The sequence below is a fragment of the Mirounga angustirostris genome, unplaced genomic scaffold, assembly GCF_029215605.1.
Source record: "Mirounga angustirostris isolate CCGP_5_RB_7025 unplaced genomic scaffold, mMirAng1.0.hap1 SCAF_13, whole genome shotgun sequence".
Lineage (NCBI taxonomy): Eukaryota > Metazoa > Chordata > Mammalia > Carnivora > Phocidae > Mirounga > Mirounga angustirostris.
Genome location: NW_026991721.1, coordinates 13,034,851 through 13,048,667, shown reverse-complemented (window position 1 = coordinate 13,048,667; position 13,817 = coordinate 13,034,851). Strand labels below are relative to the sequence as shown.

The following is a 13,817-nucleotide window of genomic DNA, read 5'->3' as shown; positions in this document are numbered from 1 at the left end:
ATTAAATAAAAATATCTATTGATCAGTTGAAAAACAGATATATACATATGCAATTCAAGCACATACACACACAAACACATGCATGCACACACGCACGCACACACCCCTAAGGTCAAAATTGAGACATTTAACATTTGTAGACCTATGTCTACTGGGAGGCCCAGTAGAATTTTTATTTTTCTTTAATTTTTCTTGGATAGTCCTTGCTCTTACCCAGGCTTAATCAATGTTATGAAGGATCCATGAGAGACTGAAAAAAATCAAAGAAATGTGCAGCACATACTCCCTTTGAAAAGGACAGGGCTTCACCTAGAGGCAGAAAATGCTGAGAAGCTTCTCAGTTGGGTAGGGCAAATACACTAGGAAGGAAAATTTCAAAAAGGGAGGTCTTCTGGAAGATGTAGGGCTCAAAAGGGACTGCTAGAGCAATGTGTAAGTCTAAAGCATGGAGTATCTTTAGAAGGCAACATCTGCTTAAACTCAAGAAATAGCAAGTAGAAAGTACTCTTTAAAGCTTAGCTCTGGGACTTAAAGGAGCTGTACAAAAATATTTTAACACCATCATAAAAACATGAGAGTGATTTTTTGAACACAAAACTGGAAAAGCTACTTTGATGTATCTCCAACTTCACAATGCCCATCATATTGACACACTGAAGGAATAAAATAATTACTACTGAACTCCATACAATTATATTTAAACTGCAAAAGGATAAAAATAACAAATAATGTTCAAAGGTTACCAAAATCAGAGCATCAAATAAGGCCATAAAAGAATCAAATGAACCATATAAAATACATCTTAAAGTAATATAAAACAAAAAAAAAATGAATAAGAACTCAAGAAAATCAAATGTGTCAGAAATGAGACAATAAGACATCAGAAGGATGTGGAAATATGATACAAAAAACTCAGAATAATAAACCAGAAAGTGGAAATAAAACAAAAATTCAGTAAGACTAAGTGGTCGCTAATAGCATAATCAAGGAAAAAAAGAGAGAGATGAAGAAAAATCAATTCCAAGAAAGAAAGATAATTAAGACTTTGATAGAAAATGACAGACCTAAAAGTACTAAATTATAATTTTCAAAACAAAAGAAATGTGACTCATACAAACATAAATTTGACACATAACAAAAATGTATAACTGTCTCATTAATGGGTGTATAAGTAAAATGAGAGCTAGAGAGTTTTTAAGTAACAAGGGTTTATGGCATTTATTAGAAAAGTTATGACAAAATATTTTGTTGCCTTTTTATTTTACTGAAGAAAATTTACACGGAGAAAAGTACATGCATCTTTAGTGTACGGATTGATGAATTTGGGGGGGGGCAGTGGGAGAGAGGGAATCTTAAGCAGACTCCACCCCCAGTGCAGAGCCAATCCAGGGCTTGATCTCAGGACACTGAGATCATGACCTGAGCCAAAATCAAGAGTCAGACACCTAACTGAGTGTACCACCCAGGTGTCCCAGCTTGATGAAGTTTTAATTAAACATACCCCTGTAAACAAACCCAGGAAGTAGAACATGACCAGAACCGAATTCTCGTATTCTATCTTTCAGTCTCTATCTCCCCTGCAAAGATAACCATAGTAAGAAACAAAGGCTAATTTGTGTAATAGTTAGGTTTTTTTTAAAGTCAAGGTTATTGCTTTTAAATATAAACACAGAAAATCTACCACTTATATGCACCTGTTACGTGAATTTTAATAGACACAACTGTGTAACAACAATCATGTTATGGGTGATTGAAATATTCTATATTGTATAATTATAGAATTCCCCTGCTAATTTCTGCAAAAAATGCTTTTTTAATTTTAACTAGGACTGCATTGAATATATAGATCAATTGGGATTGCATTTAATTAATAGATCCTTTATTTACAATTCAGTGGCCTATCAGTATCAGCTTTCTTTTCTTTCTTTCTTTCTTTCTTTCTTTCCTTTCTTTCTTTCTTTCTTCCTTTCTTCCTTTCTTTCTTCTTTCTTTCTTTCTCTTTCTTTCTTTCTTTCTTTCTTTCTTTCTTTCTTTCTTTCTTTCTTTCTTTCTTTCTTTCTTTCTTTCAATTCAAATTCCATGACCAACATTCCCTATTGATTTAGGCTCCCTAGTTGTTGAGCTTAGGCATCTATGTATTTTCAAAAAATTTTTGAATAATTTATTTAAGTACATAGCCAGGAACTAGTTTATAGGTGAGTATATAAGGTTCCCAAGACAAGACAAGACCCTGATCAACACAAAGTTTGACCTTTATCTCTGTCAGATCTCTAATATTCTGTTTTATTACATGGAATATTAAAGTTATCTGCATACTGTCCCATCTCTGCTTTCAATACTTCCTGTTTATGTATTCATATCCTTTCTCCCTAGTATACTCTCAGTGAGCTTAAATATTCTCTCATGCCACTTAGAAGTATAACACTTTAAAAGTTAAATAAGTATAGTAATTTTTATTAAGTGATTATGAAGTCTGTCATACTTTAATTTGAGACAATTAAATAGGTTATATTCTCAGGAAGAAAGAAGTGGATTTTAGAGAATTTAAGTCATAAACCCCATGGCACATAGCTATTTAGTGTCAGAGCCCGGATTATGTCCTGTAGCATTAAATTTCTTTTCCAGCCTTATGCTTATTCTTTTTGCACTAAGGATTATTTTATACCAGAGGCCAAAGTGCATTCATGTAATCATTTTATCATGCAGTTCATTGTTCCAGAACCATTTATTTACTATGGAAAAAAAAAAACCATGCAATTATCTGACTTTTCTGTCCCAGAAAATAATTAGGATATTTTCTCCTTGGAGCATCCCTGTGGACTTCAAGAAGAGCTTAAGAACCTGGTATAAAGGTCCAAAGTGTTCATAACTGAGTGAGCAGTTCATTCCCACAGGTAAGAGGAAAGGATTTCTTATGACTTACACAATATTTCAGAAGTCATAACCTTGAATCTCCAACTAGTATCTATGTTTTAATATTTAAATCTGAGACAGAAATTTCTGGTTAATTTAGAGTTGAATTAAAATTGAATGAGGGAATTCCAGGGAACGTAGCAGGGATAATAAAAAAGACTACTTACATATTTAGGTCAATAGATTTGTAAGTTAGACAATTTGAGTTCATTTTCTTGATGAAAGATAATAGTTGGAATAAAGGTAGTAGAAATAAGGGATTATATTATGAATTTAGGAAAATTATTAAAGAGAAAATGAACTATCAACCAACCATTGGGTACATACCATTTTGGGATCATAGTATTTTTTGTTTTTGTTTTTGTTTTTTTCAAATTGAAGGATATACATTGACTTTAAACTTGTTTTGCTAGTCAGCGACTTGATCAAGAAGCCACTTCAGTTTTGTTCTCTTTTTTTTTTAAATCATGGTCTGCTTAAGCTTCATGGCTTTATAAAAGAATTCAAACACATGAGGATGTTATTTTGTATTGTTTCTAGGAGATAACGTTTCCAGAATTATGGCATATCACAATGAATTTGCAACGTGGTCAAGAGGGCATAGCTTAAAGTATGGGACAGAGAAACCTGGTCCTGCATCCTGGCTTTGCTACTAACTAACTGTATGACCTTGGGCAGGTTACATGTTGGGCTGTTTCTTAGTTTTCTCATCTATAAAAGGATGCTAAATTATTTAGCTTCAGTTGCTGTGCAGATTATATAAGATAATGTACACAAAAGTTCTAACCCTTAGTATTATGTGGTTAATATCATGTGGTTGATATGCTATCATAGCTTCCTTTCTCAAGCTTAGCATTTATAACATCGTTCTCATGGATTTCCCTATTTTATGCTTCCTAACTGCATTACAGGTGAAGAATTGACAATTTTAGTGTTCCATATTGGTCTATTTTGTTAGCAGTGACGGTCCGTGTTTTTGTCTATCTAGGTCCCATTTCTTAAACTGAAATCAGCTAGATATAAAGACAATCAGTTTTCATTTCCTTAAATATTAGTTGGTGAAAGCCTGTTTGAAGAGCATTTTGGAAGAAGTAAACTCCATGTTTTTTGTCTTTCATCCCTCCAGTTCCCTAGAGTGAAGTAGATAATTTCTCTACATGATTTGGATTAAATCATCCACAAGCCACCTTCTTGCACTACAGATAAAATCAGAGAAATAAAAAACTATAAGAAAACTATTATGGGGGCACCAGGGTGGCTCAGCCCTTAAGCATCTACCTTTGGCTCAGGTCATGATCCCAGGGTCCTGGGATTGAGCCCCACATCAGGCTCCCTGCTCAGCAGGAAGCCTGCTTCTCCCTCTCACACTCCCCCTGCTTGTGTTCACTCTCTTGCTGTCTCTCTCTGTGTCAAATAAATAAATAAAATCTTTAAAAAAAAAAGAAAATTATTATGGATAAAATCATCAGGGGGATGTAAGTAAACCTACTGTCATTTTATTGACATGCCCAAAGTACAATGCAATGACAGGGATGAATTTTTAAGTGCCTGATACCATAGAATATTGGGATGGTCAGAAAGGGCTACCCCATATGACAAGGTGAAATTAAATCTAACATCCCACATTGTACTCGTTTGGGAATATTTTAAAATTAAATAATTTCACATTGTTTTTCTCATTTAAATTCATCCCAATTTTGTGATATACATACAGTTGCTCCCATTTTAACAATTGTGCACACACACACACACACACAAAAGGAATCTCACATGCATTGTACAAAATCTAGGGCTAGTACTCAGATATGTAATTTTTATTATACTACTTTCAAATTTTTTAATTCCCATATTCATTCATCTTTGAGGATTTTAAGATGATGGAATATGAAACCAGGTGGGAGAAATTTAACAGAAACTAACTAGAAATTAATTCACTTATTGGCATAACTTTTAACATGACAAATTTAGCCAACAACTTAATAACATAATTTCTTTAATTTATTTTTACAGGGTAATGCATTCACTTGAACCCAACTTCCAAGCCCATCACTGCCTATTCCTTCACTGCCAAGGATTTCAACATACCTTTCTAAGAAACAAACACAAGGATACATAGGGTGTATTCTATTAAAAAAAAAAAAAAAAACCCTACCTTTAAAACCTATAAATAAACACTAAAATGCCAGGGTTGCCATCAGATTTAGATTTATACAGGATTCAGATGAAAAACATGACTGAAGTCAGCATGTTTATATTGATGGGCTTCACAGATGATTTTGAGGTACGGGTCTTCCTATTTTTTCTATTTCTAGCAATCTATCTTTTTACCCTGTTAGGAAATTTGGGACTGGTTATATTGGTCATTGGGGATTCTAGGCTCCAAAACCCCATGTACTATTTTCTGAGCGTGTTATCATTCCTGGATGCCTGCTATTCTTCAGTTGTCACTCTAAAAATGTTAGTCAATTTCCTAGCAGAGGATAAAGGCATTTCCTATCTTGGATGTGCAGCCCAGATGTTTCTCTTGGTTACTTTTGGGACCACAGAAAGCTTTCTCTTGGCTGCCATGGCTTATGATCGCTACGTAGCAATCTACAACCCTCTCCTCTATTCCGTGAGCATGTCACCCAGAGTCTATGTGCCACTCATTGTTGCTTCCTACATTGGTGGCATTTTGCATGCTTCTGTACACACAGTGGCCACGTTCGGCTTATCCTTCTGTGCATCCAATGAAATTAGGCATGTCTTTTGTGACATCCCTCCACTACTTGCCATTTCTTGTTCTGACACCCACACAAACCAGCAGCTGCTCTTCTACTTCGTGGGAGCTATTGAGATAGTCACTATCCTGATAGTCCTGATCTCCTATGGCTTCATTGTGTTGGCCATTCTGAACATGCATTCTGCTGAGGGGAGGCGGAAAGTCTTTTCTACGTGTGGTTCTCACCTAACTGGAGTGTCAATTTTTCATGGTACAGTCCTCTTCATGTATGTGAGACCAAGTTCCAGCTATGCTCTGGACCATGACATGATAGTGTCGATATTTTACACGGTTGTGATTCCCATGCTGAATCCCATCATCTACAGTTTAAGGAACAAAGATGTAAAAGAGGCGATGAAAAGAGTGTTTGGTAAAAACTGGTTATGTCAATAAAGTATACTGTTCACGTTGACCACTAAATTAAGAAAAGTTAAGAATAATATTTATTGTCTTAATATTAAAATGATAGAGATTGTACTAGTTCGCTCAGACTGCCATAACAAAGTGCCACAGACTGGTAGTTTAACAACAGAAATTTATTTCTCACTGTTACAGAATCTACAAGTCTGAAGGTGAAGGCAGAGTGAATTTCTTCCGAGGCCTCTCTCCTTCACTTGCAGGTGGAAGTTTGTTTTTTTGGTTTTTTGGGTTTTTTTAGTGGCAGTCTTTTCTTTCTGTTTGTATGTGGTCATTCCTCTCTGTTCTGAATATATGTATATGTATATATATATATATGTGTGTGTGTATGTGGACACTTGTATATATTCATTATATAAAAGATATTTACATATATGCACATATTTATTATATATAAATATATTTTTACATGCAGAGTCACATATGCATGTGATCGTTACTTTAAAATGTATAGTATTATTACCTTTCACCCTCATATGAGTCAAACTTGACAGTCTCCCATAGTTGCAATTCTTAATAACTTTATAATTATATCTGACTAGCTTGAGCAAATACCACCCAACTGATAGCAAAACTCCAGTTCACATAATCCAAATCCACTTCCCTAGAGTCCCTGGCATCTGTCTCCTGATAAAAGCATTCTGCTCTATCCTTAAATTTGTACATTGGCAGCAGGGGCCACAGATAATATATTTAAATCCCTGGTGTCATTACCACACTGCTTGTGAGGGTGCTTCTCTCCCCTTTTTGTTATTTCATTGAGAACGTGGACATTGAATCCATTTTTACTTCCTCACAAAATACATCAAGATTATACTTAAACTCAAGAATGACAAAAGACAGGCACAACTGAGAGAGTAAAATACAGCTGGCTGGCAGAAACTAAGCTAAACCCCAGCCCATCTTTGTGGGTTTTCCTGTTAACCCTCTACAGACTCAGCCTTGGCTCTGCTCTCTTTTGACCACTACCAGTCTGTGATGCCCTTAAGATGCCACCACTCCTCAGTGCCCAGACCCAAGAACCAAGGTATAGAAAAGCATCCTGATTATCCTCAGGTTTAGTCCTGCTTCCAACAAACCTCATTTTCATTGCAAGGACATGTGTCCTTCAAAGTTAATTAATTATAAATGATTTTGGTTTTCCATCCCTCCCTCCTTCCTTTCTTTATCACCATTACTATTTTTTTGAAGATTTCATTTATTTATTTGAGAGACACAGACAGAGATAGCAAGAGAGAACACAAGTGGGAAAGAGAGGGAGAAGCAGGCTCTCTGCTGAGCAGGGAGCCCAACATGGGGCTCAATCCCAGAATCATGGGATCACGACCTGAGCCGAAGGCAGATGCTAAACCGACTGAGCCTCCCAGACACCCCTAACATTATTATTATTTTTGTGTTAAATCTCTTTGGTTCCAATAGGATGATCTCCTTAGGAACATAGAGCACAATGTAAGGATATTTCCCTAAAGTGGGATTGTTAAGTTTAAATAACATCTTAACCATACAAATATAGATAATCTCTTACAACATTATATACTCCACCACCCCCATTTTTCTTCATTTCTTTTCTTCTATTTGGAAGGTTCTCCCGGCTGCCATTCATATGACTCCTTTTTTAAAATGTCTTTGCTTAGTGAGGATTTCATTGATTACATTATGATAATTATAATTTACTTCCATTGACTATCCTCATATTCTTTCTTTCTTGAATATAACAACTGCACTTGTCACTGATTCATATAATATGTACTTAATTTATATTTGATTTATTGTCAAATAAATCAAATATATTCCAGACACATATATTTGGAATATTGCCTGATACATATTGTTGCTCAGTAAATATTCCCTGAATGAATAAATATTTTACATAAGAAATGGTCAAAAACATTTTTTAATTCAATCAAAGGATGCATGTGAAACAAGATAGAATGTTTTATTTAAATATTAGTTACTGTTTTAAATTTTCTAGTTCATTTTTTTCCTTTAAAATAGGTTCCTCAAAATGTCAAAAATAGAACTACCCTATGACCCAGCAATTGTACTACTAGATATTTAGCCAAAGATTCAAAGGGGCATATGTACCCTGATGTTTATAGCAGCATTATCAGTAGTAACCCAACTATAGAAAAAGCCCAAATCTCCATCAACTGATCAATGGATAAAGAAGATGCAGAAACATAATGGAATATTACTCAGCCATCAAAAAGAATGAAATCTTGCCATTTGTAACAACACAAATGGAGCTAGAGTGTATTATGCTAAGTGAAATAAGTCAGTCAGAGAAAGACAGATACCCTATGATTTCACTCAAATGTGGAATTTAAGAAACAAAGTAGATAAACATGAAGGAAAGACAAGAGAGAGAGAGAGGGAAGTAAACCATAAGGGACTCTAACTATAGAGAACAAACTCAGGGGTGATGGAGGGAGGCGGGTGGGGGATGGGCTAGATGGGGGATGGGTATTAAGGAGGGCACTTGTTGTGATGAGCACTGGGTGTTATATGTAAGTTATGAATCACTAAGTTCTACTCCTAAAACTAATTTTACATATATGTTAACTAACTAGAATTTAAATAAAAACTTGAAAAGAAAAAAAAAGAAATACAATATTTCCTCTTTTTATTGGTCTACTTTGCTATTCTTTCCTAGCTTTCTCATTTGGGTACAATTTTCCAATGAATAATGTGTCAGTGGAATCACACATATTTTAGTACTTCATATTTTCATTATCAATATTTCCGATTTTTCCCATTTTTTTTTTACTTAGGAGTAGTTTAGTAGCATCTAAAAATGTTTAAATGGAATAGTTTGAGAGTTTTCTTAAATTTGTTAGTCATTTCCAAATAGAATGCAATTTTTAAAAATTTTCTTTATTCAGATCTTTCTTTTCACTAGTATATGGAAGTTTTCATAAAGCTGCCTCTATACTTGTAAAAAGAGAAAATCGTCAATTCAAAGCTTTGTACATACGTACCTACAAAAACAATCTTATTAAGTGTTTAGTTTAAGCCTTTATGTCCTAGTTAATGTTTTCTTAACTGAAAATATTTAATACAGGTGTATCAAGTTTCCTAGAGTTAGCAGGCTTCTTTCCATTTCTCTCTTTGCATCTCCTGTATGAGAACTTTCCTGTTTGGGATATGTGTTGCTACATTTCTATTTGCATAAATAACATTCACTCTGGAGTGGCAGAGCCCGAGTGGAGGCACCCACCTCACTCTAGGTTACCCCTAGGACGGCAGACTCAAAGCAGCAATTACAGTAGTCTTACTCATTTACAAGCATGGCCATGGCAAGTTGATCATGGTATTCTAGAAGTGAAATAGATGAGAAATACTACATTCTGACTTGATCCTTATAGCAGAAAAGTTCTAGGTTAAGTGAACAAAAGTCTAACTTGAATCACAAAAACAGAGTCATTGTCCCTCAATCAATTTATGAACTGAGGCAGCTTAGAGTCCTAGAACCCCTTTAATGAAGGGACCAGTTACCCTTGAGGGAGGACCCAGGGATACTACCAAGAATTTAAACTATTAATCTTTCTCCAAGTCTTCCCCAGAGGGACTTTGGACCTTTACCTGGGTAACTGTGCATTGGTGAAAAGGAAATAACCAGATCTTTGAGAACTACTGGGCACGAGTTCTGAGCTGATGATGATTCCAGAAGACCCAAAACACTGTTGTGTGTTTGTGTGTTTGTGGCCCAACAGTCAAGGTAGCGGCTGGTGGAAGTCAGGTGGTCAGTGGAGTTTTACTCCCGGCCCATCTCGCAGTGAATCCTGTATGCCCCTACACCATCCTGTGGTTAATTCTCCAGTTCCAGAATGTCTACTTGGAATAGAACAACTCAGTCCCTGGCAGAATCCCCACATTGCTTCCCTGACCTGTGGAGTAAAGGTCATCATGATGGAAAAATCCCAAGTGGGAGCAATTATAACTGCCTCTACCAAGAAAAACAGTAAACCAGAATCAATACTGCATTTTGAAGGGTAATGAGAGATTAGTTCCACCATCAAAGACTTGAAGGATACAGGAGTCGGTGACAGCAAGGAAGAAGGTTTGTGTGGGGTCAGTAACATAGACCTCCATTCACAAAGGCTGACTTGTCTGAACCCATTGCTGAGCACCCAACCTGCCAGGAACAGAGACCAATACTTAGGCCCCAATATGTCACCATTACCTGGTGTGATCAGCCAGCCACCTCATGGCAGGTTGTTTATACTGTACCACTTCCATCATTATAGGGCAATGTTTTGGGCCTGGTTATATTGGTCATTGGGGATTCCTAGCTTCACCACCCCATGTATTATTTTCTGAATGCTTTATCATTCTTAGATGCCAGTTATTCCTCAGTTGTTACTCCAAAAATGCTGATCAATTTCCTAGAAGAGAATAAAGGCATTTCCTATCTTGGATGTGCAGCCCAGATGTTTCTCTTGGTTACTTTTGGGACCACAGAAAGCTTTCTCTTGGCTGCCATGGCTTATGATCGCTACGTAGCAATCTACAACCCTCTCCTCTATTCCGTGAGCATGTCACCCAGAGTCTATGTGCCACTCATTGTTGCTTCCTACATTGGTGGCATTTTGCATGCTTCTGTACACACAGTGGCCACGTTCGGCTTATCCTTCTGTGCATCCAATGAAATTAGGCATGTCTTTTGTGACATCCCTCCACTACTTGCCATTTCTTGTTCTGACATTTACACAAACCATATATATATACACACATATATAATACATATATGTATAATACATATTGTGTATATATGATGTATGTGTAATGTGCATATAAATTATATATACATATATTTATATAATTAACCAGTTGTTGCTTTTTTCTAAGCTCTACTTTTATTTGTCTTTCCTGAGCCTAAATACACTATCAGTAAATGTTGCTATCTAATACTTACCACTATAACTTTTGGAGTTTCAGAATGGATCTTATCATTTCTATGATTGGGCAGTAATAAGGAAAGATTTTGATAATGGGATAAAAATATATAGTGTTGGGCCAAACAGTGAAAAAGTCATAGCCATAAGCCTAGATGGATCTTACTCTGAGAGCACAGGAGAGCAAATGAAATAAGTTTAAGGAGGTCTTGCACAGGGACCTTAGGATGGAGAAGTAACCTCATAGTGAGTGTGAAAGACTTCCTATAAACAGTGTGATGATACACTAATCCATAGAATCCTAAGTGCATAAGCTATAGTAGTAGTGAGTGAAAATTCCACAATGACTGACAACAGCAATACATTTGTATCAACAAATATTTAGTATGAACCAATCTGAACACAGTAAAAGTATATAGATTATACAAATGATCTATATTTGTAAAATGCTGTGTTGGGAGGGCTGATAAATGCTTTATTTGGAAATATTCTAGGATATACAGGCAGTATTATTCATTAAAACCAAGACATTTTCCTTAGTTTCTGAGCATAGAGACATAAATTGATATGCAACATTCTTTGCAGATTTACTCAAAGCTAATAATGTGTTTTACTTAGGAACCAATTTCTCACAAACAGTTTCTTCATCGCCTCTTTTACATCTTTGTTCCTCAAACTGTAGATGATGGGATTCAGCATGGGAATCACAACCGTGTAAAATATCGACACTATCATGTCATGGTCCAGAGCATAGCTGGAACTTGGTCTCACATACATGAAGAGGACTGTACCATGAAAAATTGACACTCCAGTTAGGTGAGAACCACACGTAGAAAAGACTTTCCGCCTCCCCTCAGCAGAATGCATGTTCAGAATGGCCAACACAATGAAGCCATAGGAGATCAGGACTATCAGGATAGTGACTATCTCAATAGCTCCCACGAAGTAGAAGAGCAGCTGCTGGTTTGTGTGGGTGTCAGAACAAGAAATGGCAAGTAGTGGAGGGATGTCACAAAAGACATGCCTAATTTCATTGGATGCACAGAAGGATAAGCCGAACGTGGCCACTGTGTGTACAGAAGCATGCAAAATGCCACCAATGTAGGAAGCAACAATGAGTGGCACATAGACTCTGGGTGACATGCTCACGGAATAGAGGAGAGGGTTGTAGATTGCTACGTAGCGATCATAAGCCATGGCAGCCAAGAGAAAGCTTTCTGTGGTCCCAAAAGTAACCAAGAGAAACATCTGGGCTGCACATCCAAGATAGGAAATGCCTTTATCCTCTGCTAGGAAATTGACTAACATTTTTAGAGTGACAACTGAAGAATAGCAGGCATCCAGGAATGATAACACGCTCAGAAAATAGTACATGGGGTTGTGGAGCCTAGAATCCCCAATGACCAATATAACCAGTCCCAAATTTCCTAACAGAGTAAAAAGATAGATTGCTAGAAATAGAAAAAATAGGAAGACCCGTACCTCAAAATCATCTGTGAAGCCCATCAATATAAACATGCTGACTTCAGTCATGTTTTTCATCTGAATCCTGTATAAATCTAAATCTGATGGCAACTCTGGCATTTCACTTTTTATTTATAGGTGCTAAAGGCAATATCTTGTGAAAATAGAGCCTACACAATTATATCCTCATATTTGTTTCTTAGCAAGGTATAATGATGTCCTTGGCACTGATAAAATAAGCAGCCATAAAGATGTTGGTCCCAAGGGGTTGCATTTTGCTGTTAAAGGAAGAAATGATTTTATTCAGTCATTGACTACATTTATCAAGTTAAAAATATTCTGTTGATTTAAATAGTTTATTGTCTAAATCATTTTCTATTCAATTATTTATTGTCTTTTTGCATATCATGTAATCTTAAAATTCACAATGATGAATAAACATAGGAATATTTGAATCTTAAAATATTATAGTGGAAAGTACACATCTGAATACTAGTTCTGGACTTGCTACAATGTGCATGAAAGTCCTTTCTTTAATCTTTGCAACTGTTAAAAATGGGAACAAGTACACTTCTATCACAAGCTTGTGTTGAATTTATTTTTTTTTAAAGATTATTTATTTATTTATTTGACAGAGAGATAGAGAGCACAAATAGGCAGAGCGGCAGATGGAGAGGTAGAATCAGGTTCTCCTCTGAGCAGGGACTCCGATGCTGGTCTCGATCCCAGGACCCTGGGATCATGACCTGAGCTGAAGGCAGCCACTTAATCAACTGAGCCACCCAGGCACCCCACTTGTGTTGAATTTAAATGAGAAATACTAGGGGCGACTATGTGGCTCTGTCCTTTGAGCATTCAACTCTTGGCTTTGGCTCAGGTCATGATCTCCTGGGTAGTGGGATGGAGCCCTGCATGGGGCTCTGTGATCAGTGGGGAGTCTGCTTGAAGATTCTCTCCTTCTGCCCCTCCCCCACTTGCACGCATACACACACACACACACTCTAAAATAAATAAATCTTTAAAAAAATAAATGAGAAATACTATGGAAATTATTTAATTTTAGCACATTTCCAAATGACTAGTAAATGGGATAAGTTAGACATCTCAATTTATCAAACAAGCCTGCCTTTTCCACCAAAACCATTTACATCATTTTTTCTGGCCATTATCCTGTTCCATTAGTTTCCATCTACAGCAGTGGTGAACAGAATAGCAGAGAATATTCTGGAGAGAGATGCACCTTATTTGCCAATATAAACAATGTAATGTCTTTTTCTTCAGATTTTTTTCTTTTTCCTCAAAATACGTATCATTAAGTTGTTCATTTTGGCCACTGCAGCTTATCATACTGTTATTTTTTTTTAAAT

At 36.2% G+C, this 13,817-nt stretch overlaps 2 protein-coding genes and 1 pseudogene across 2 annotated transcripts; 2 read left to right on the top strand and 1 right to left on the bottom strand.

Annotated features, from left to right (window-relative positions):
* The first annotated feature begins 5,077 nt into the window (after positions 1 to 5,077).
* Positions 5,078 to 6,067, top strand: LOC135362323 (olfactory receptor 5T1-like). Its single transcript, XM_064576614.1, has one exon. It carries the CDS (start codon positions 5,093 to 5,095, stop codon positions 6,065 to 6,067), a length of 975 nt encoding a protein of 324 aa, XP_064432684.1. The 5' UTR covers positions 5,078 to 5,092.
* A 3,311-nt stretch (positions 6,068 to 9,378) lies between these two features.
* Positions 9,379 to 10,866, top strand: LOC135362321 (olfactory receptor 5T3-like; annotated as a pseudogene).
* A 717-nt stretch (positions 10,867 to 11,583) lies between these two features.
* Positions 11,584 to 12,618, bottom strand: LOC123842955 (olfactory receptor 5T1-like). The gene has a single exon (XM_045872107.2). The coding sequence runs from the start codon at positions 12,568 to 12,570 to the stop codon at positions 11,584 to 11,586; it is 987 nt and encodes a 328-aa protein (XP_045728063.2). The 5' UTR covers positions 12,571 to 12,618.
* Positions 12,619 to 13,817: the final 1,199 nt, after the last annotated feature.